Here is a 24,427-nt window from a genome sequence, read left to right as displayed (position 1 = left end):
TGGATGTGCTTTATCCATATAGAATCGCTTTAAAATCTTTTCGGTGTATGTCGATTGATGGACAAATATTCCATCTTTTATATACTCAATTTGTAGACCAAGACAAAATTTTGTCTTTCCAAGATCTTTCATTTCAAATTCTTTCTTCAAACAGTCTACTGTTTTTGGAAGCTCCCCAGGAGTTCCAATGATATTTAAATCATCAACATACACGGCGATTATAACAAATTCAGATCCAGACCTTTTTATAAAGACACAGGGACAAATTGGATCATTCTTGTATCCTTCTTTCAACAGGTATTCACTCAGGCGATTGTACCACATACGTCCTAATTGTTTCAATCCGTATAAAGATTTCTGAAGCTTTATTGAACAAGTTTCTCGAAAATTTTTATATGCTTCTGGCACTTTAAATCCCTCAGGTACTTTCATAAAAATTTCGTTGTCTAATGATCCATACAAATAGGCTGTAACAACATCCATTAGATGCATATCAAGTTTTTCTTGTACTGCCATATTTATGAGATACCTGAAGGTGATAGCATCCACTACAGGAGAATATGTCTCCATATAATCAATTCCAGGCCTTTGGGAAAACCCTTGTGCCACAAGTCGTGCTTTATATCTAACGACTTCATTTTTATCATTTCGTTTTCGCACAAAAACCCATTTATACCCTACTGGCTTTATGCCTTCAGGTGTTCGAACTATGGGTCCAAAGACTTCACGTTTTCCAAGTGAAGTTAACTCTGCCTGGATAGCGTTTTTCCATTTTGGCCAATCATTTCTCTGTCTACATTCATTGACAGATTTTGGTTCAAGATCCTCATCTTGTTGCATTATTTCAACAGCAACATTATAAGCAAAAATGTTATTGATAACAATATTATTTCGGTTCCATCTTTTCCCGGTTGAGACGTAACTTATTGATATCTCTTCATTTTCATTATTTTTAGGTACCTGGACCTCCCCTAAGGTCTTATCATTTGTTACGTCTTGGGGCTCTTCTTGAGCAACTACCTCTGTGTTATGTTCACTTTGATCACTTGCTCCTTTTCTTCTTCAAGGATTTTTATCTTTAGAACCGATTGGTCTACCACGTTTCAAGCATGACTTAGACTCATTTGATTTAATTAATTGTTCTGTCGGGATATCAACTCGAATTGGAGCATTAACAGCTGGAATATGTGGCTTAGTCACCCTTGGTAGGTTAGTGAATGCTCTGGCAATTGATTTGCAATATTTTGTAAATGAATAATCTTTTGAACCTCTTGTTCACATTGATTTGTTCAAGGATCTAAATGAGACAGTGATAATGCATTCCAATCTATCTTCTTTTTCAGCTGCTTATTTTCTCCCCCTAATGTTGGATATACTGATTCATTAAAATGGCAATCAGAAAATCTTGCCATAAATAAATCTCCAGTCATCGGCTCTAGATATTTTATAATAGAAGGAGATTCATATCCAACATATATCCCCAACCTTCTTTGAGGACCCATCTTTGTGCGTTGTGGTGGAGCAATTGAAACATATATCGCACAACCAAAGATCCTAAGATGAGAAATATTTGGCTTCTGACCAAAAGCCAATTGCAATGGGGAGACTTTATGATAACTTGTAGGCCTTATCCGCACAAGTGCTGTTGCATACAAAATAGCATGACCCTATACTGAAATGGGAAGTTTTGTTCTCATAAGCACTGGTCTAGCAATTAATTGGAGGCGTTTGATCAATGATTCTGCTAGACCATTTTGTGTATGAACATGAGCAACCGGATGCTCAATTGTTATCCCAGTTGAAATACAATAATCATTAAAGGCTTGGGATGTAAACTCACCGACATTATCAAGACGAATTGTCTTAATTGCATAATCTGGAAATTGTGCTCTTAGCTTTATTATTTGAGCCAACAATCTCGCAAATGCCATATTGCGAGTTGATAGTAAGCACACATGTGACCATCTTGTAGATGCATCTACCAAAACCATATAATATTTGAATGGTCCACATGGAGGGTGAATGGGCCCACATATATCACCCTGTATACGTTCCAGAAATGCAGGGGATTCCATCCTAACTTTAATAGTTGATGGTCTAATAATTAATTTTCCTTGAGAACACGCAGCACAAGAGAATTCCTTAAATTGAAGAATCTTCTGATTCTTCATTGCATGTCCATGTGAATTCTCAATTGTTTTACGCATCATATTAGAACCAGGATGGCCCAACCGGTTATGCCAAATAATAAAATTATCTTGATTAGTAAACTTCTCGTTTACTACAACATGTGTTTCAATCATGCTAATACTTGTGTAGTATAAGCCGGAGGAAAGAGCAGGTAATATTTCAAGCACATATTTCTTACCGGTCATTATTGTAGTAATATAAAGATATTCAATCTTTTCATCATTTGTAGTCTCAATATGATAGCCATTTTGGCGAATATCTTTGAAACTTAATAAGTTTCTTTGAGATTTACTACAATATAGTGCTTCATCAATAGCCAAATTTGTTCCTCCTGGTAGTAATAAATTGGCTCTTCCAGAACCTTCAATTAATCTTGTACTACCGGATATTGTATTAACATTCGCTTCTTTCATTACCAAATAAGAGAAATATCTCTTATCTTTTAAAGTAATGTGTGTTGTAGTACTATCCAGAAGACATATATCATCTTTATTAATCTTGAGTCCAACTGAAGACTGGGGAATTTTCATATTCTTCATAAAAAAAGACAAATAATACATCATAAGAAATATGAAAGACAAGCAGGAAAAAAAAAACATTAAGAAATACATTAGAAATGTAGAAACTAGCAACACATGATGCATTAGGAAAATACACTCAAGAAAAATAAATTAGTTGCAAACATAAACATAACAACTTTTATAGCTTCATTCCCCAGTAAGATGATTAGTTCTTCAGTCAATATCCTCAAAGAAGTCCCCAACTTCTAAATGAGTAATATTTGTTAGGCCTTCAAAATCATCATCTTTATATGCAAGATGTGCCTTAGAATCATATTTATTTGAGGGACCTGCTTCATCATCATTATTTGAAAGGTCAAGTGTGACTCCACATTATTTTCTTTTTTCTTGAGAGAGGCTTGATAAAGTTTGACAAAATGTTCTGGCGTACGACAAATACGTGCCCAATGACCTCTCATACCACATCGGTGACACATATTAGCTTTACCTTTTGAATGATTAATTTGAGAACCCTTATTGTTCTCCAATTTATTTCCACCATAATGACGATAATTGTTTCGCCCCCTGCCACGTCCACGTTTACGACCATGTCCACGACCACGGTAATTATTTTATTTTCTTTCAAACTTATCATATGTTGCTACAACATTCACTTCCAGAAATGGAGCTGACCCAGTGGGACGGGCTTCATGATTTTTCATTAATAAAGTATTATTCTGCTCAGCCACAAGTAAGCATGTGATTAACTCAGAATATTTCTTAAAACCTTTTTCACGGTATTGTTGTTGTAGCACCACATTTGAAGCGTGAAAAGTAGAAAATATTTTTTCCAATAAGTCCTCACCTGTGATAGTGTCTCCACATAATTTTAATAGAGAACTTACTTTAAAGATAGCAGAATTATACTCACTTACGGTTTTAAAGTCTTGCAACCTTAAATGTATCCACTCATACTGAGCTTTCGGTAATACCGTAAGTTTTAGGTGGTCATATCGATCCTTCAAATTAATCCATAATTCAAGTGGATCTTTTACGGTTAAATATTCAGTTTTTAACCCTTCATGTAGATGATGACGAAGGAAAATCATGGCCTTCGCTTTATCCTGATTTGATGCTTCATTTCCTTGTATAATAGTATCTCCAAGACCTTTAGCGCCAAGGTGAATTTCAGCATCAAGAACCCATGATAAATAGTTCCTCCCAGTGATGTCAAGTGCCACAAATTCAAGTTTTGATAAATTTGACATAGTGAAAACTATCATAAAAGATGAATAAGTTAGAGAAATAATTATAATAATAAACAATTAAAGAAAACAAAACGATTAAGGTAAAAGAAATGAAAATAGAGCTATATCATGTTAACAATCTACTATTTCATTTTATTCTTGTCATAAAATAGAAATTACATACTTGTTTCATTTCACTTTATATTATTGATATATATGTGTTAATAGAACTGAACGTGACTAACATTATTTATATGTTCCAATAAATATAAAGTAATTAAACTATAAAATTATTGCTTGTCAATTTATTTCTCACAGTTCTTCAAAATGCCTTAAAGATGTGTTTTGATCTAGGGAGTCCATGAATATTATAAGTATGACATTAGTGCATAGCTAGTTTGATGACTTTGAGGTCCTCTAAGAGTTGAGCACGGAAGGAAATAGTTATTTTATCACTGCAATGTACTTAAACTATTTAAGATGCCCAAGCGCACAAGTAATCTGCAAACAATGAGCATATGATATGTACTGCCATAAATAAAATGATTATAATGATCCATACCTTAATAAAATATGGCTCAACTTAGCGGGAGTTAAGAATAAAATTAGAGCTTCGTGCTGATAACGTGTTATAAAATAAAAGCAATGCAGTAAAATGTAAACAAGAAGAGATAGGGAGAATGAAGAAGTGTTTTCTTCTTTCACTTTGGTGTAATTTTTCATTGCAATTACATGGCCTTTTATAGGCATAAACAGTAAAGATGATGGACATAAAATAGGAAATTTAATCTTTAAGTTATTCACAATATGAACATCCAATGTAGCATTCAATGTAGTATCCAATGTAGTATCCAAAGTAATATCCAATGTACAAACTATTCATAACAAATAAGTAATACTCCACTAGTATTTCTTTTTTCCAAATTGAATAAGGAAGGTTGTTGTCCCAAAAGAAAAAGTAAGGAAAGTCAGTGTACTGATCTTTAAACACTTGTTTAAATTGTAACTTCTTCATTATCAACTGATAAATTTTGGAAGACATTTGCAAACATCTTTTGTATTTAATATTATCACAGATTTAATATTTAAAACTAAAAAGAATTGTAGTGGCCACAGATACTAAATTCTCCACGATGACATTGCAATTCAAATATTACGTGCTAGGCGCTTCCCATTGGGACATGTATAGTCCAAGTAGAGTTGGCAGGGCAGCTCTCCTGTTGAATCAGAATTGACCCAGTTTCAGTTTCAGTTTCAGAAGGACAAACCCCCGAGTGTAATAGTGAAAGGAAACTTTCTTCCAGCTAATGCGATCCATTGAGAAAATGAAGAGCAGAGGTAGATTTGGATGGTGGAGCCTCAGATTGCCTTCCGTATTTCTCTTATGTCTCTTCTTCTTCCTTCTCGGCTTCTTCGGCTCTGCTCTCTTCTCTCACCAGGTCTTTTCTCTTTTATTTTTATTTTATTTTATATTTACATGCTTATGGTTCAATTAAAACAGATACTAGTACATTATTTGGACAGTAGGTGCAGTTGAACAATATATCTACTTGAACAATTAATTAACGAAGATGTAAATTTATAGCATTAATCTGCAGTCACTGTTACAAAAAAAATAGACAGACATGTTCTGATTAAACTTTTGGTTATGGTAGGATGTACCTAGTGTGCGGCCAAGACCAAGGTTGCTAGAGTCAGTGGATCAGGATAACTTTGATCCGTTGCCCATTGGCGAGACTGGAGAGCATTCCCTAATTTCCATTCCCTTTCAGGTGTGCTTCTTTCTTTTTAGTTGAGGAACTGTCAACTCGACTTTTTTGGATTTTAATTCTTGTTTCTGAGCAGGGCGAACATAAGTATCTGGTTATTCTGCCGTATATTCAGTTTTTACTTTTAACCATCAATTCCCTTCCTGTTTGAATAACTTTTGAGATAGTTGCTTCTCAAACATGCGCTGTCTATCACAGCTCAAGTATAATAAATTGGTATTAAAGTAAGAGCGACAAAGATAAAATCCCCATACTTCTTTTGGGTGAGGGTATGTTCCCATTCGCTATCGTCCTATAATGAAGTGGTAGCATCTATTATGTACTTAACTTATTCTCATATCTGCGATAGCCAGTGATACCATGTTTAACTTCTTTATTAAATCTATGTTGATAAACTTTAAGTCATCATATACTTATGAACAAGAATAGATTTTTATGTCTTATCTATTAGTAATTTCATTTATATTGCTTTGTTTCCTTGTAAATATATGTGCATTTTTTGGGTAGGTTTTAAGCTGGTTCCCACGTGCATTATACTTTCCCAATTTTGCATCTATAGAACAATGCCAAAGCATAATTAAGATGGCAAAGGAAAATATGGAACCATCATCCTTGGCTCTTCGCACAGGAGAAACAGAAGAGACCACCAAAGGAATTAGAACAAGGTATATACTACTCAATAACCCTCATATTTGTCAACTAATTTCTATTCGGGAACCTTTCTTTCAATGTTGAACATTAACTCCAAGAATTGTATTTAAGTCAATACACTGTCTTAATTTTTGTGTAGTCCTTTATTTATTAGTTAGGTTATTGTTTCCAAAAAACAAATATCGCAGATTTAACCGGTAATCAATTTAAACATGTTTTTCCCTCCCATTTTTGCTAAACTAGGTCGCTGAAAATATGGTGTGTGCATATATTATCTTATTTTGGAAGATAAAGCGAATTCATGATTTTCAAACTACATTTTTTTTTTTTGAATGACTTTCTCTAATTACTTGTGATTTGCTTCTAAAAAATAAGTTATGATAGAACTTTGTACTTCATGTGTCAGTATCTTTGACAAGAAACTACAGATCGTGGCATGAGATTTACATTACCTTGTCAATTTCTCCAGTTCTGGCACGTTTATTAGTGCATCTGAAGACAAAACTGGAATCTTGGATCTAATTGAAGAGAAAATTGCAAAGGCGACAATGATCCCCAAGACACATGGAGAGGTAATGTTCACTAACATGTTTATCCTAAATAAAATGCATTATGCTCTTTTCACCAAATGTCAACTTTGGTTTTGCTTCCATGACTTAGATACTAAAGATCTGGTTAAAAATCCCTACTCCAACCTATCTTGTACAGTTTTATTTCCTTCAAAATGAAGCTGATTGTACCTGAACAAATCCAAGTTCTACCCTCTACATGTTGGTACTTCGCCTATCCTTGTTTAGTCAGCCTCATATCTTAGTTTTAGTATCGGAAAAAGAAGATGATCACTATTTTGAAACTGCTTAGACATCTTATTGAAAATTATAGTTTCAACTACCATTTATATCTAGTTTGATTGACATGGAGTAATTGTGTGGAGTTCAAAATCTAATATTTTAATGAGAAGTATACCAAGAAACGGATCAAAATGTTAATTTCTGACAGCTTTGAGAATTTACAAGAAGAAGTTGGCCCAAATGTAGCTTTTGAGGTAATTTAATCCAATGTTTTAAAGTGAGTAATATGAAAGAGAACTATCTTCCATTTGATGATAGTGGACTATAATCTATGCTACACTAAGAAGAATTACCTCTCTTTTCATGTTGATATGGAGTACTATAGCCTTTGTAAACTCAAAATAATTCTCACTGAAACACTGATTCGTCATGTTAATCTGAGAAGTCATATCTTCATTGGCTATTAAGTTACAGACGGTGGTGAAGTAATACAAGAGTTCTGAATGGTAATGCAAAGACACTCAGATTCCAGTTCATCGAATTTTCCAGGCGCTTTCTGAGACCATTTTATTTGGAAATAGCTAGGATGCAAGAGATAATGGTATAGAGTATGTGATCTTGGGTCACATTTTATGGTTCTGTGTTTCTTCTTCCCTCATTACCCAAAAGAAATTGGATTTTTCTCTGTTGCAAATGGAGTATATGAACCAAGGGTTCAACTGAACCAAATAGTTTCAAAAGTCTAATGGGTTCAGTAGTTAAAACATGAAGGTTGAAACCGTGAAACTCAAAAGTTAAATCCTGGATCGACCTACTGCTTTCTTGGATTTTTATCTTCTTTTAGTCTTGTGTACTGGAAAAACTGTTTTTAGTGACGCTTGTTTATGAACGAATGTGCATGTGGTAATGACGAAAATATATGTTGTACCAATTTATCATCATGAGATGTGTCCTTGTGGCCAATGAAGTGGGTTGAGAACCATGAGGTCCCAGCTTCAAATTCTAGCGGAGACAAAAACACTAGGTGATTGCCTCCCATCTGTCCTAGCCTTGGTGGACAGAGTAACCTGGTATCTGTTGCTGGTGGAAGGTAGCAGGTATCCCGTGGAATTAGTCGAAGTGCATGCAAGCTGGCCTCGACATCACTTATCAAAAAAAAGAAGTCATAAAGAGGAGATGATGCCTCTTTCTTTGTCAATATTCACCTCATACTGATATATAAATGTTGGAAGAAACTTCTAAACAAATTTCGTTCTGGATGTAAGTGCAGAATCTGAATGTATACTGGATTGTTAGTTAGAGGTCACATATGTGGGCCAGCTCATTTAATTTACGGAAATGGCAAGTCATAGTGCTCAAATTGATGGAACTTTTTTTCCTCCCTTAGTGTTGTTTGGCATGTCTTCAGTTGTAAATGAAGTAGTCAAGCAAGGTTATAGCTCTCTCATAATGGTGTGGATACACACCTCTTCTAACAGATTCTTTTTCAGAGGACAAAACCATGAGGCAATGGGTCAAGATGTCCAGTTCTAAGAGATAAATTTACGACAATTTTTGTTGTGTGCCTTAATTTTTAGTGAGGCAAATCTACATTTTGGTTAACATCTGAAACTGCCTGTTGGGAAGTATTTGTGCTGATTTTTCAGAATACTTCGGTCTATTTACCCACTGGATTTTGAGTTACAATGTAACCATGCATATAACGCATGTGTCAATTGACAGCTGGTCAAGCTGCTAACTTGATGATTGTAGGTTAAATGAACATTGGTGTGTATCTGAAGTCTGAACTTTCTGTTTATCGCTCTTACTGATTTTGAATGATTCTCTTCTTCAGTGATAAATAATGATGTTCCTCTGGTCATTTCAGGCATTTAATGTTTTGCGGTATGAAATTGGCCAGAGATATCAGTCACATTATGATGCTTTTGATCCTGCTCAATATGGCCCTCAGAAGAGCCAAAGAGTAAGCATGAACTAAATTTTCAGTGGTGCTATTTTTTCTAAGTTGCTCGCTATATTTCCTGTATCTCAATTGAAATCTTACACAAGAGGACATTGTGGATTATAGAATACATTATTGTTTGGTTATCCGGGCATAAGGATGCTGTGCTTCCATGTTACTCCCAAACACCTCCCCCTCCCCATAACCACAAATTAATTAGAAGAAAGAAGTTTGATGTGTTTGATTCAAGTATTGGGTTCTTATTTATATGGCACATGCTATTTGCATCACCCAAACTGCAGATGATGGTCCTCTGCAGTACTTTACTGAACTCTCTTGAGCATGTTAATGTTAGATGAGAAAATTGCAAACAAGATACATCTTTATCTCAGATTGGACAAGTATTTCCCAAAGGGCAGTCCTTCTTGTCAGATATTCATTTTCATTGAGTATCTTTTTAGTATATTTTGCAAGAAAAAGTATTAAAAGAAATGATTTGCATGCTTTTAAGTCATGTAAACCACCATTATTTGTACAATTTAAATCACTTCTAATGGTAGATAATTTCTCTTCAATCTGATTATAGTTTTAGCATGAACCAAGGTGAGGATGATTGTTTTGGTGGCTTCTTATCTTGCCATGGATGTGACATCCTCTATATGCATTTTTCTTCTTTTCTTTGTGGAAAGATTCTGATCTTCTCTTCGATCCTTGGAACCATGAGGTGAAATGTGCCAAGCAAGTTTACAGGATCTGTACTACACTTTTAATCTTGAGATATCATTGGTCGAGAATTTGTTACTGGTAGTTAATTTTGAGGAATGATTACTTTCACTTGTCTGGACTAAACTTTCATTGATCTCGTCTAGGCGGCTTCCTTCTTATTATATTTATCTGATGTTGAAGAAGGTGGGGAAACTGTGTTCCCGTATGAGGTAAGATCAAGTACCTCTCCACTCTCTTTTGCTCTCTATTTCTACCCATCACCACCTTTCTTGTCTGCCTGGCTTGTAAAATGGTCCTTTGTGTTTATCTACAGAACGGGCAGAACATGGATGCTAGTTATGATTTTAGCAAGTGTATTGGTTTGAAAGTGAAGCCACGCAGAGGGGATGGACTTCTATTCTACTCACTGTTTCCAAATGGTACAATTGATCTGGTGAGTTATTCTAGTTAATTCGGTTACCTTGCATTTTGTGGTTTGTTCATCACAATGTTTTTTGGTATAAGAATCAATAGTATATAAACAGGAGTAATCAGTCAGTTAACAAATTGTTTCAAGGAGCTGATCTGCAATAGGTTAGCTGGAGTACAAGGCAAACTCCGTGCCATCTGTAGCTGCTAGATTGGAGATCTGCCACAATATATAATCCCAGATTAAAAGCTGTGATTCTCGCATAGTGGTTTAATTTCACGTATCAAACTACCCCTGGACGTGACTGACACCCAGCTAACACCACTCGCCAGGCGAACCAATTCCTGTACTCTTAACCTTTTATATAAGCACCGAGAGAAACACGTACAAGTCCAAATGCATTAAGTATCACTAAATACGAAGTAATTATCCAACTAAAACCATAATTTATTTATAAATTCTAACGAGCACTCAAACAATGAATCTCTAACCCAAATTTCATACTAAGACCATGAAGCATCTAACAGAGTAATAGAAGTTTGACTGACGGGCATGCAAACTCGAAAGAAATAATAAACATAAGATAGGTAGAGCTGAAATAGCGGCCTCCACGAACAATGAGGTGGCTCACCTCAGCAACAGAATCCACTCAACGAACTCGTTAGCCACTAGCCTCATCCTCAGCAACAGTATGTGCATAGACATGCAGGTAAGGAGTGAGTTATACGTAAATATAACCTAGTAAGATCCTTGACCCGTCGCTCTGAATACCTCTGGAACAAGTGTTAGAAAAGACAAACACACAATGAGCACCCAAATAATATGCACAGAAATTCTTTTATCATATAATTACTCTATAAGGTCCAAACAATTTTTCAACAGCAATACTATATATATCTCAACACAATCTACACTAAGGACTTGTCATTAACGGCAGTGTAGGAAATTAACCAAACACCCCAACGAGTCCACGACAGCATGCACAATGCCCCAAATTTATCACGGCGGCATACACAATGCCCCAAATATATAACGGCGGCATACACAATGCCCCAAATCTATCACAGCGGCATATACAATGCCTCAAACATATAGCGGCGACATACACAATACCCCGAATCTATCACGACGGCATACACAATGCCCCAAATATATAGCAGCAGCATACACAATGCCCCAAATATATTACGGCCGCGAAGAAATAATTTCTAACGCTCCAACGCCATAGCACGAGGCTACGCCACATCACACTACACCACAAATCACTAATTAAATAATTTCAGCCTTTTACAAAATAATATATATTTGCGGCTGGCCAAGGACCACCGATTGTGCCAAGCGCACGCTCGTCCCAACACATGGACCAGGCAGAGGAAAAAATATACTTTCAAAACGGGTTTTAGAAAAGCAAGTATCAAAGCTTAAAGTCTCACTTACCTCGCTATTGGGAGTTTCCCACCCTTGTAACGTCTAGTACACCAACCAAACAGCCTCCAATGACCTCAATCTATCCAAAATATTGAATAACACACCCTAATTAATCTAAGTGAATAATTTTCATAATCTTAGAACGAGTCAAAGTTAAAGGTAACCCCGAGTCCAATAAATAAAATCTATACACTATTAAGTATTAAACAAAGCACTTTAACAGTGCAAAGCAAATCGGCACAACAATGACTTCAGAAACATCACATTAACTTATACTCCAGTTCTTCAAAATATTAATAACTAGTTTACTTGCCCGCGCTTTGCGCGGTCATAAAAAGTATTTAATATGAAACAATAGTAATGTTATAATATTCAAATATAATTTTTTGTTTGAGAAAGAGTATGTGAGATATCAGGTTAAATGAAAAAACTATGTAAATCAGGATATGTGAACTTGAATAAGAAAAAAAATAATGTATCCTCTATTCCTTTTTCTCCTATTTCTTTTCAACCTAGTCTATTGATCTCAGTCCATCACAACATATTGCATTAAAACTGTAGTCGGCTTCTTCTTCAAAACCAAATGTAGACCTCTCCAACCAGCTTTGTTTCACACCATTCGAATACCCATAAACATAAGAAGAACACAACCGCCATTTATGAGGATGCTTTATGGCCAGTCTTCCGCTACATTACGTGTCGCAATAGGACTGTATCTATTGAGATGCTTTATACTCTAGTTTCAAGTGTTTAAATCGTGTCAAAAACTGTTATCAGGGAGAGAAAAAAGTGTACTTGAACAATGTTTTGCTCAGTAGAACTTCCTTGGGCATCTAGTCAACCGACGCATTTTCGGGCGTTTTAATACAGGGAAATATTCTTTAATCTAATAGACTTCCGAACTTTCAAACAAATTGCAAAATGGAAACGACTCTATTGGACTTTACTAATGAAAGAAAACGGCTGATTGTTTAATTTTAATTTTTTTATTTATTCAAATTAAAAAAACTAAATAAAAAAAGGATGAGGTGAGTGGACAGAAAATGAGGAAAAAAACAGAGAATCTAAACACACTTAAATATTAGTATAACCAACATTGTTAGCATATTAGCGAATTTAAAAAATTATTTATTAGCATGCCAAAAATAAAAATATAGATAAAAGAAATTTCTATGAAAAAGAAGATGTGCAGAATATGCCAGAATCTAAAGAATTAACTCATTCTGAATAAGCTATTCATTCCTGGCAAGAATATGTACATTAACAAATGAAGCAAATCTGCAGAAGCTGATCGGCTTAGATCTCTGAGAAGAATACTCCTCTATCAAATATAAGTAAATTGATATATGTAATATCTTTCAATATTCTAGAATGGGAATTGTTCTAATTGATTTAGTACCTTTTATAGAGTTCCTGCCCTTCTTAGGCCAGCCAGACTATTGCAGGTCATCCTCTCTCTTTAAACTGAAGTGGAGGTTTCAATAAAACTACTGGTCCTTCTACTTTTTTATATATTGCTAGTAAGAAATTCTCAATACAAAAAATAAGGGAGGGCATAAATCTGACCTTATTAGTAGTAAAATACAAGACTAAAAAGTCCTACTTACCACCACTTTGCTACAACAAAATAGTATAAAGGCATGAAAAGAAAGAAATAAACAGCATTCCTTTACGAATGAAACGGGCATAGAAAAATCTCTTGGATAAACAAAATCTAAATCTGAAGTTCAGTAAATATCCATTACAATAATACAATTTAGATCACCCCAATTCAATTTAAGCTCAAGAAACTGGGAAAAATAAATGCCAAAAATAGATTGAACTTCATAAAGCAGAAAATTTGACTTCTTTACAACTTCAATTTTCTTCGTTTCTTCTTGAGTACCGATGGCTGCAAGAACTCAATTTTGAGACACTGCAGAACATGTCTCACCTTTCTTCCAAACCCCCTGATGCTTTGCCTTCTATCAAACATTTATCCTTTCGGAATATGAAAAGTTGGAACAATAACAGTCATTCTTGGAACCATTTTATTTCATTAATGTACTCATCGTAGTGTGGCATTTGCTTAAGTATTTGTATCATAGACAATGTATTTACTGAATAAGATCGGCATGGGAGAGCCATAAATCATCACTAAGAGCTTCTCCAGAGTAAAAACAATATGTCAAACAACAGAAAAGATAAGATCATCAATCATATCTATAGACAAGCATCAACAAAATCAGTACATCTCAAAAGAACAAATAAGTTTTAGAACTATCGTTAATTACTTTAACATAAACAGCATAAAAGACACAATAAATCAACTACTTCTTAAGTTAAATCAAATAGTTTTGTAGCAATTCTTTAAGATTATATCTTGGCAAGGAACTATTCAAAAGTGAAAGAAAATAACGAATGAAAAATCCCTACAGGCCAAAATTATAGAGAGATTAGAAAGAATGTATCACAAACGTAAAGAATACCTTGCCGAAGAATCCGTGCGTAATCAGAGATTTCCTTTCGTTATTATTTGTTTTTTCACTATAGTACCAAACAGTAAGGACATGTAGAAAACCAATGTGTTCATTCTGAAATTTTAATCTTCAAACCTATGTGTTCATTCTTGAATTTTAATCTGCAAAAGAGAAGCATATTGGTCGGTGTATGAACCGAAGCCTTTATGATTGGAAGATTATGAATGGAAGATAGGAAAATTTCAATCTACAGAAGATATCAAAATCCTTTTATGGATGGAAGATTTGGAGGTTACAAACTGGCTAGAGGAAAAAAGAAGAAGAAGAGAAGGAGGCTAATTAAGAAACATGACCTTTGAAAGGCAAAATATTAGGAAAACAGAGACGTATGATTCGTAAAGTTGGCGGCTATCAAAGAGACGTGTCATTTGGAATTTTTCAAGAACTTAAAATGAAGGGAAAATGAGGAAAAAGGCAAAAAAATAGGAAAAATAAATAAATATAATTCCTAAGTTATGAGAGGTGCATGTGGCCCTACTTTATACATATATATAAATATTATTTTCTTATGAATGCTTCCTATCACGGCATAATGAGTTATATCTCCTAATTAAAGATATGCGAAAGTAACTGAATAAGATTTTTCAAACGAACTCCTAAATTGCATCCATATATGAATATTACTAAATTATTTATGTCATCATTGACATAATCATTACCCCAGTCATTACTTAACTATTACTTCCGCTAATTGGCTAACAATTTTCTAGATAATTAAAGAAGCAGATTGTAGTATGCAAGGAAAATTAATTCTACGTTTCAGTATAATATCTGAATTCTCATATTATCTTGTTTAACTCCACTACTATTCAATTACTATCAAATTATATTGTCTTCCGTTATCATTGGCTTGCTCATGAATAGTAACACTTTTTGCTTCCAATCATTACTATGATTATTATTCTTATATAAATAATACCAATAAATAGCAAATTGAACTACAGTAGCATAGCTATGATACCTGATTCTGAAATTGTTTTCTCCGATACTATAGCCGCCGCCCGTCGTCCCTTCTCGTTACGGAAATTGCTTTGCTATATATATATAAAACTAAACCTCAATTACCTCTTTTTCTACTAAACTAAGGATATCAATAATAACCTCTAACCAGCTAGTAAGTGGTGGGCTTGGTCCACTTATTAACCGTTTAAATACTTATTAAAGTCACTTACTTCTACTTTTAAATTGTAATATATAATTGGCTTACTAGCCATTTATCTAATACACTGACTTATATATTATAGTAAATCACCTTCCCGTAGATTAGCATTTTTCCAATAGCTACAAATAAATTAATTCTCTAATCTCACAATTAATAAGTATATAAAAATATATTGGGTTTATTACATTTAAAGTGTTAGGAATTGCTAATCCTAGAAAACCCGTTGAGTTGCCCAAAAACATGTTTATGATTTAGCTCTAAATGATGATGTGGCTAAAACATGCTCAATTAATCATAAGATCGTGATGCTATGAGGATGTGTGTCTAAAAGGATTAGTATGAGTAGCTTGAGTTATTTGCATAAAGTGGTTATACAATGCAACAGGAGCCTATATTGAAAATATCAGAACAAATTTGTACAATCAGATCCATCGCATGGAAGCTGATTGGAGAGATTATAGTATATCGTAGCTTCATGACTGTTTTCATTTTCATTTGCTGCTATATTAGTTTGTTCAATGCAACAATTAGAATAGGCTCTTTGTCTTTCTTTTACTTCTTCCATTTCCAGTGATTTTAATGCACACTACATAAATTACCAAAGGAGGGCATGACCAAAACCAACACAATGTAATGATGCACTTTGATTTCAAGCATGGACTTGTTAACTTTCTAATTTTCACATTTGCTTGAATTCTAATGCAGACCTCACTTCATGGTAGCTGTCCGGTAATCAGAGGAGAAAAATGGGTGGCCACCAAGTGGATCAGGAATCAAGAACAGGATGATTAAACACCTGGTACATTGTAGTGTTGTTCATCAGTTATTTTTTGTAACTTAACAGACTGAAAAAACAAAGTTTTGGAGTAAATAGATTTAAAGAATGAACAACACGGCGCTTTGTCCAAACAAACTTGGGGCTTTGTCTTTTGGAGTAAATAGTGTAACTTGCTTGATTGCAGGCCGCTAAAATCAGCACCACACTTTGAAAGAAATGAAAAAATGAAAGCAATAAAAAAGAAGCAGATATATTTCTGGAAAATAAGATCCAATGAGTATGAAGTAACTGATGAGCTGAAAGGTAATCATAAAGAATAAGTTCTCTTTAGGCCACTTAAATTAAATTATATGGTATCCCATAATCACATTTAGGGGTGTACAAAGGAAACCAACAAACCGCATCAACCTGATAATCCGAGTCAAACCGAGAAAAAAAACCCGACTATTGGTTGGTTTGATTTGGTTTGGTGTTGAAAAAAAAAACCCGACCATAATTGGTTTGGTTTGGTTTTAACTAAGGAAAGTCAATCCGAAACTAAACCAACCTGACATTACATATATAGATATATTTAATATATAAATATACTTATTGTGATGTAATTTATAAATATTTCTTAAAAGATTTCATAATTTTTATTTTTTGAGGTATTATTTCAAGGTTGGACTTAGAACTTTTGAATGTTCCAATAAGCTTTATAGCCATTAACATTAGTAAATTAAATAGTGCTAACATGTCATGACCCGGATTTCCCACCCTCGGGAGTCGTGATGGCGCCTACTAATGTGAGCTAGGCAAGCCAATCCTTTAAACTAATTACTTCATTATCCGATTATTTCTTTTTAACAAATATAAGGCGATGACATGATAATAGCGGAAATTTAAATTTAAGCGGAAGACAATAATAAAATATCTGAAATCTATGTCTATTACAATTACTCAAGCCTTAATCACCCAAAACCTGGTGTCACAGTGTCACAGACGGTCTAAGATTTGCTACATAGAAAGTCTGAAGAAACTATCAATACACTGTTTCTGAAACGAAAAGATGAAACAGGAAATAAAAGATAGAGGAGACGCCATGGCCTGCGAACGCCGGCAAGTCTACCTTGGATCTCCGCGTGGACTGGGGGTAGCCTCCAACTACGGTCCAAGAGCTGCTCTGGGATCTGCACATAGTGCAGAGTATAGTATCAGCACAACCGACCCCATGTGCTGGTAAATGTTCAGCCTAACCTCGGCGAAGTAGTGACGAGTCTAGGACCAGACTATCAAATAAACCTGTGCAGTTCAAATATATATACAGCGGAAAAGAAATACAAAATAACCAGTCAAGTATGAGAGGGGGAGCATTATGCGGGGGAAGATATCAATTCTGAATAAAAAGACAGCAAGTAAACGAAAGAAAATAATATAACTTGGATATCAACAAAAAATCAGTAATCAATAAATGCACGACATCACCCTTTGTGCTTTTACTCTCGCCCTCACCAAAGCAATCATATAATAAAAATGTACACGGCATCACCCTTCGTGCTTTTACTCTCTTTCCTCACCATATAATCAATAAAATCGGCACGGAATGGTACATCGTGCGGCACATCATCACCCTTCGTGCTTTACACTCTTTCCTCGCAATCATACATGGCATCACCCTTCGTGCTTGACACTCTTTCCTCAATAAACAAACAATGCACGACATCACCTTTCGTGCTTTAACTCTCTTCCTCACCCAAACAACAATCACAAACAATAGGGCAATGGAATAAATAAAATTACAATAAAATTCCGGCAAGGGAACAACAATTCAATAATTAAATCCCGGCAAGGGAACAACATCAATAACATCAACATCCCGACAAGGGAGATAACAAATAAATCAACAATAGCCCAGCAAGGGTGACAATATAATGATCTCTTCTCTTTCTCACTTTTACTTCACTATTCACTTCACAACTCGAGCCAATGCTCTAGAGGTTCAATTATCACTTATACTTTCACAATTCGTTATATAACTTGAGCCAACGCTCCTCAATGTTCATAGGTCACAATTCCTTCCACAAACTTTATACAACAAATAGAAACCACCACTAAGGCATGAAAGATACAACGAAGTCATGATAATCACAATATAAAGACTCACGGGCATGCTAGACCCCAATGTATAGATACTCGTCACCATGCCTATACGTCATACTCAACAATTACCACATAGCAAATAGGACTCAACTCCTAATCCCTCAAGCTAAGGTTAGACCAAACACTTACCTCGATGCCACGAACACAATTCACGATTTGATTATAGCTTTACCCCTTGATTCCACCACCAAATCGATCGTATCTAGTCACAAGTTACTTAATTACATCAATAAACGCTAAATGAATCAACCCAATGCAGGAAATGAGTTTTCCAAAGTTTTGCCCAAAAAATCAAAAATCGCCCCGGGCCCACATGGTCAAAACCCGAGGTTTGAACCAAAACCCGATTACCCATTCCCCCACGAACCCAAATATATAATTTGTTTTGAAGTCAGACCTCAAATTGGGGTCCAACTCCCCAATTTTTGAAAAACCTAGGTTCTATCCAAAATACCCAATTTCCCCCATGAAAATCATTGAATTTTGAGTTGAAATCATGTTAAAATATGTTAATGATTAGAAGAAATAAGTTAAAATTAACTTACAATCGAGTTGGAAGAAGAGTTGATCTTGGAAATTCGCCCTAAGGAGTTTGTGTTTTGAAAAGATGTGAAAAATGGGTTCAAAATCGTCTAAGTATAAAAGTTGCAGGCCTCAGATATGGGAATTGCGAACAGGGGTTCGCGATTGCGAACCTCGATCTCTGCTGGCTTGGGAATTGCGAAGGAAGTTGGGAAATGCGAACTGGGAATTGCGAAGGGAGGTTGGGAAATGCGAAGCCTGCAATTCCTTAAGTCCAAAATTTCACCCCGCGACGTATCCAAAACTCACCCGAGCCCTCAGAGCTCCAAACCAAACATTCACACCACCCTAAAAACATTATACGGACTCGCTTGTGCATTTAAATCACTAAAATAACATCAACAACTATGGATTAAACCTCAAAATTAATGAAATTTTTCCAAAACTTTCTTAAACATCAAATTTTGTATTTAAGGTCCGAATCACGTCAAACAGATTCCATTTCTTATCAAACTTCATAGAATTATCTTAAATCACATATAAGACCTGTACCGGGCGCCGGAACCAAAATATGAGCCCGATACCAATATTTCTAATCAAAATTCATTTCCAAATCCTTTAAATAATTTCAGAAAATAATTTTCTTTAAAAATTCATTTCTCGGGATTGGAACCTCGGAATCCGATTCCGGACATACACCCAAGTCCCATATTTTCCTACGGACTCTCTGGGACCGTCAAATCATAGGTCGGGGTCCGTTTACCCAAAACGTTGACCGAAGTCAAATTAATTCATTTTATAGTCAAAATTTATGATTTATTTCACAGATTTTCGCATATAGGCTTTTCGTCTACGCGCACGGACTGCGCACACAAATTGAGCTGATACTAAAAAAGGTTTTTAAGGCCTTTAAACATAGAATTAATTTTAAAAACAAGTGATGACCATCACATTCTCCACCTCTAAAACAACCGTTCGTCCTCGAACGGACAGAAGAAGGAAGTACCTGAGTCAGGGAAAAGATAGGGATAACGGCTCCGCATATCGAACTCGGACTCCCAGGTCGATGTCTCAGCAGGCTGACCTCTCCACTAAACACGAACAGAAGGAAAACTCTTCGATCTCAACTGACGAACCTGCCGGTCTAGAATAGCTACCGGCTCCTCCTCATAAGACAAGTCCTTGTCCAACTGGACAGTGCTGAAATCTAACATGTGGGACGGATCACCGTTATACTTCTGAAGCATGGACACATGAAACACTGGATGCACGGCTGATAAGCTCGGCGACAATGCAAGTCTATAAGCCACCTCTTCTACTCGATCAAGAATCTCAAACGGGCCAATGAACCTAGGACTAAGCTTGCCCTTCTTCCCAAATCTCATCACGCCCTTCATAGGCAACACTCGAAGCAATACCCGCTCACCGACCATGAATGCCAAATCACGAACCTTGCGGTCGACATAACTCTTTTGCCTGGACTGAGCTGTATGAAGCCTATCCTGAATGATCCTAACATTGTCCAAGGCATCCTGAACCAGATCCGTACCCAATAACTGAGCCTCTCCCGACTCAAACCATCCAATCGGAGACCGACACCGCCTACCATATAAAGCCTCATAAGGAGCCATCTAAATACTCGACTGGTAGTTGTTGTTGTAGGCAAACTCTGCTAAAGGCAAAAACTGATCCCACGAGCCTCCAAAGTCAATGACACAAGCTTAGAGCATATCCTCCAAAATCTGAACAGTCCGCTCGAACTGCCCGTCCGTCTGAGGGTGAAACGCTATGCTCAACTCAACCCATGTGCCCAATTCTCGCTGAACTGCTCTCCAAAAATGGGAGGTAAACTGCGTACCTCGATCCGAAATGATAGACTCGGGCACACCATGAAGGCGAACAATCTCCTGGATATAGATCTCAGCTAACCTCTCGGAAGAATAGGAGACTGCCACAGGAATGAAATGCGTTGACTTGGTCAGCCTATCAACAATAACCCACACTGCATCGAACTTCCTCTGAGTCCGTGGGAGACCAACAACAAAGTCCATAGTGATACGCTTCCATTTCCACTTAGGAATCTCAATCTTTTGAAATGAACCACCGGACCTCTGATGCTAGTACTTAACCTGCTAACAATTCAAACACCGAGCCACATATGCAACGATATTCTTCTTCATTCTCCGCCACTAATAATGCTACTGCAAATCCTGATACATCTTCGCGACACCCAGATGAATAGAGTACCGGGAACTATGGACCTCCTCTAAAATCAACTCTCGAAGCCCATCCACATTAGGCACACAGAATCGACCCTGCAGTCTCAAAACTCCATCATCACCTAAGGTAACCTGCTTGACACCTCCGTGCTGCACCATGTCTCTAAGGACACACAAATGGGGATCATCATACTGCCGATCTCGGATCCGCTCCAATAATGAAGAACGAGCGACTGTGCAAGCTAACACACAGCTGGGCTCAGAAACATCTAACCTCACGAACTGATTGGCCAAAGCCTGAACATCCAAAACAAGCGGTCTCTCACTGACCAGAATATAAGCAAGACTGCCCATACTGACTGACTTCCTACTCAAAGCATCGGCCACCACATTGGCCTTTCCCGGATGATATAAGATGGTGATATCATAGTGTTTCAACAACTCTAACCACCTTCTCTGCCTCAAATTCAACTCCTTTTGCTTGAACAAATACTTCAGACTCTTGTGATATGTGAACACCTCACATGCCACGCCATACAGATAATGCCTCCAAATCTTCAACGCATAACAATGGCTGCCAACTCCAAATCATGAACCAGATAATTCTTCTCATGAATTTTCAACTACCGCGAAGCATAGGCAATGACCTTGCCATCCTGCATCAACACTGCGCCAAGTCCAATACGAGATGCATCACAATAAACTATATAAGGCCCTGAACCTGTGGGCAAAACCAACATCGGTGCTGTAGTCAGAGCTGTCTTGAGGTTCTCAAAGCTCGCCTCACACTCGTCCGACCATCTGAACTGGGTACCCTTCTAGGTCAACTTGGTCATCGGGGCTGCGATAGATGATAACCCCTTCACGAACCGACAATAGTAGCCTGCCAATCCCAAGAAACTCTGAATCTCCGTAGCTGATGCTGGTCTGGGCCAGTTCTTGACTGCCTTAATCTTTTTCGGATCAACCTGAATACCCTCTGCTGATACAACATGACCCAGAAATGCAACTGAACTCAACCAGAACTCACACTTCGAGAACTTAGCATATAACTGACTATCCCTCAAGGTCTGAAGAACCACTCTAAGATGCTGCTCGTGCCCCTCCCGGCTGTGGGAATAGATCAAAATATCATCAATGAAGACTATCACGAACGAATCCAAATAAGTCCTGAACACTCAGTTCATCGAATCCATAAAAGCTGTTGGGGCATTTATCAACCCGAATGACATCACCAAGAACTCAAAATGCCCGTACCGAGTGCGAAAAGCTGTCTTAGGGACATCAGATGCCCTAATCCTCAACTGATGGTAGCCAGATTTCAAGTCAATCTTTGAAAATACCTTGGCACCCTGAAGCTGATCAAACAAGTCATCAATCCTTGGCAATGGATACTTATTCTTGATTGTAACCTTGTTCAACTGCCGGTAATCAATACACATTCTCATCGATCCCTCCTTCTTCTTAACAAACAACACCGGCGCACCCCAAGGCGAAACACTCGGCCTAATGAAACCCTTCTCAAGAAAGTCTTGCAACTGCTCCTTCAACTCTTTCAACTCAGGCGGGGCCATACGATACGGCGGGATAATAATGGGCTGAGTGCCCGGAGCCAAATCAATGCAAAAGTCAATATCCCTGTCGAGTGGCATACCCGAAAGGTATGAAGGGAAAACCTCAGGAAACTCACGAACAACGGGCACATAATCAATAGAAGGAACCTCAGCACTAGAATCACGTACATATGCCAAATAGGCCAAACACCCCTTCTCGACCATACGTCGAGCCTTCACATAAGAAATAAACACTACGGGTAGAATGACCAGGAGTCCCTCTCCACTCTAAACGAGGTAAACCTGGTAAGTCTAAGGTCACAATCTTGGCATGACAGTCCAAGATAGCGTGGTAAGGTGATAACCAATCCATCCCTAATATGACATCAAAATCAACCATGTCCAGAAGAAGCAAATCTACACAAGTCTCAAGACCCCTAATCACAACTATACATGAACGATGGACTCGATCTACCATAATAGAATCACTTACCAGTGTAGACACATAAACAAGAGCACTTAAAGAATTACTAGGCATGACCAGATACGGTGCAAAATAAGATGACACATACGAGTATGTAACCCTGGATCAAATAACACTGAAGCATCTCTATCACAAACCAGAACCGTACCTGTAATAACTACATCTGAAGCCTCAGCCTCGGGCCTAGTTGGAAGAGCATAACATCGGGGCTAGGCCCCACCACCCTGAGCTACATCTCTAGGACGGCCTGTTGCTAGCTGGCCTCCACCTCTAGTGGCCTGAGCTCCACCTCTAATACCTCTACCTCCACCTCTAGCACCTCTACCCCCACTCTAGCTGGCTGGGCGGCCTGTGGAACACTCGGTTCCTGAACCATGGCACGAGAACCCTAATGCTGAGAGCTGGTCGATGCTCAAGGGCAATACCTAGCAATGTGACTCATATCCCCACAAGTGTAACAAGCCCTTGGCTGCTGAGACTGCTGACCCTGTCGACCTGAATGACCACCTCGGAAACTCTGAAGCGGCAACGCACTAATAGGAGCAGGTGGTGCACTGTAGGACTGCTGATCAGAATACTGCATCTGAGGAACACGACCACCTGAAGCACCGTGAGAAACCTGGAGTGCTGACTGAAAAAGGCCTATGAGGATGGCCTTTACCACACGAATCCCTACCTCCAGACGAGGTACCACTGAATCTACCTGAATGATGGGGCCTCTTGTCCGACCCATGACCACCTCCCTATGACAGAACCATATCCACTCTCCTGGCCACATTGGCCGCCTCCTAGAAGGAAATCTCACTCCCTATGTCCCTAGCCATCTGAAGACGAATCGGCTGAATAAGTCTATCAGTGATCCTCCTCACCCTCTCTCTCTCAGTGGGAAGTATGATAAGAGCATGACGAGCCAAGTCGATGAATATGGTCTCATATTGCGTAACAGTCATAGAACCCTGCTGGAGACACTCAAACTGCCTCCGATAGGCCTCCCTCTGAGTGATGGGGAGAAACTTCTCTAGAAATAGCTGAGTGAACTGCTCCCAAGTCAAGGCTGGTGATCTGGCTGGTCTAGCCAAACAGTAACCTCTCCACCAAGTCTTGGTGGATCCAGACAAGCGAAAAGTAGCAAAATCGACCCCATTGGTCTCAACTATTCCCATGTTCCTGAGAACCTCATGATAGCTGTCTAGATAATCCTGGGGAACCTCAGAAGATGCACCGCTGAAAGTAGTAGTGAAGAGCTTGGTGAACCTATCCAACGTCCACAAGGCATCGACAGACATAGCTGCTCCATCACCGGTCTGAGCTACCATACTCGGCTGAACTGCTCCAAGTGGCTGAACTGCTGGAGTCTGAAACTAGGGAGCTACCTGCTCCGAAGTGCGAGTAGCAGGA

The 24,427-nt window shown here is 37.5% G+C and overlaps 1 protein-coding gene and 1 long non-coding RNA gene across 2 annotated transcripts; one reads left to right on the top strand and one right to left on the bottom strand.

Moving 5' to 3' along the window:
• Positions 1-5,019: 5,019 nt before the first annotated feature.
• On the top strand, positions 5,020-16,247 carry LOC107768763 (putative prolyl 4-hydroxylase 9). The gene is made up of 8 exons (XM_016587911.2): positions 5,020-5,376; positions 5,593-5,709; positions 6,214-6,371; positions 6,827-6,929; positions 9,016-9,111; positions 9,960-10,025; positions 10,130-10,249; positions 16,040-16,247. The coding sequence occupies exons 1-8, from the start codon at positions 5,245-5,247 to the stop codon at positions 16,124-16,126; spliced, it is 879 nt and encodes a 292-aa protein (XP_016443397.2). The 5' UTR covers positions 5,020-5,244; the 3' UTR covers positions 16,127-16,247.
• Positions 10,605-15,024, bottom strand: LOC107768774 (uncharacterized). The gene is made up of 3 exons (XR_001644227.2): positions 13,053-15,024; positions 11,663-11,732; positions 10,605-10,998 (listed from the first exon to the last, which is right to left on the bottom strand). It is a non-coding gene; the product is annotated as an uncharacterized LOC107768774 (long non-coding RNA).
• Positions 16,248-24,427: the final 8,180 nt, after the last annotated feature.

This window comes from Nicotiana tabacum, chromosome 3 (genome assembly GCF_000715075.1).
Source record: "Nicotiana tabacum cultivar K326 chromosome 3, ASM71507v2, whole genome shotgun sequence".
Classification (NCBI taxonomy): domain Eukaryota; kingdom Viridiplantae; phylum Streptophyta; class Magnoliopsida; order Solanales; family Solanaceae; genus Nicotiana; species Nicotiana tabacum.
Note: the sequence above shows the minus strand (reverse complement) of the source record. Positions and strands in the feature narration are given on the sequence as shown.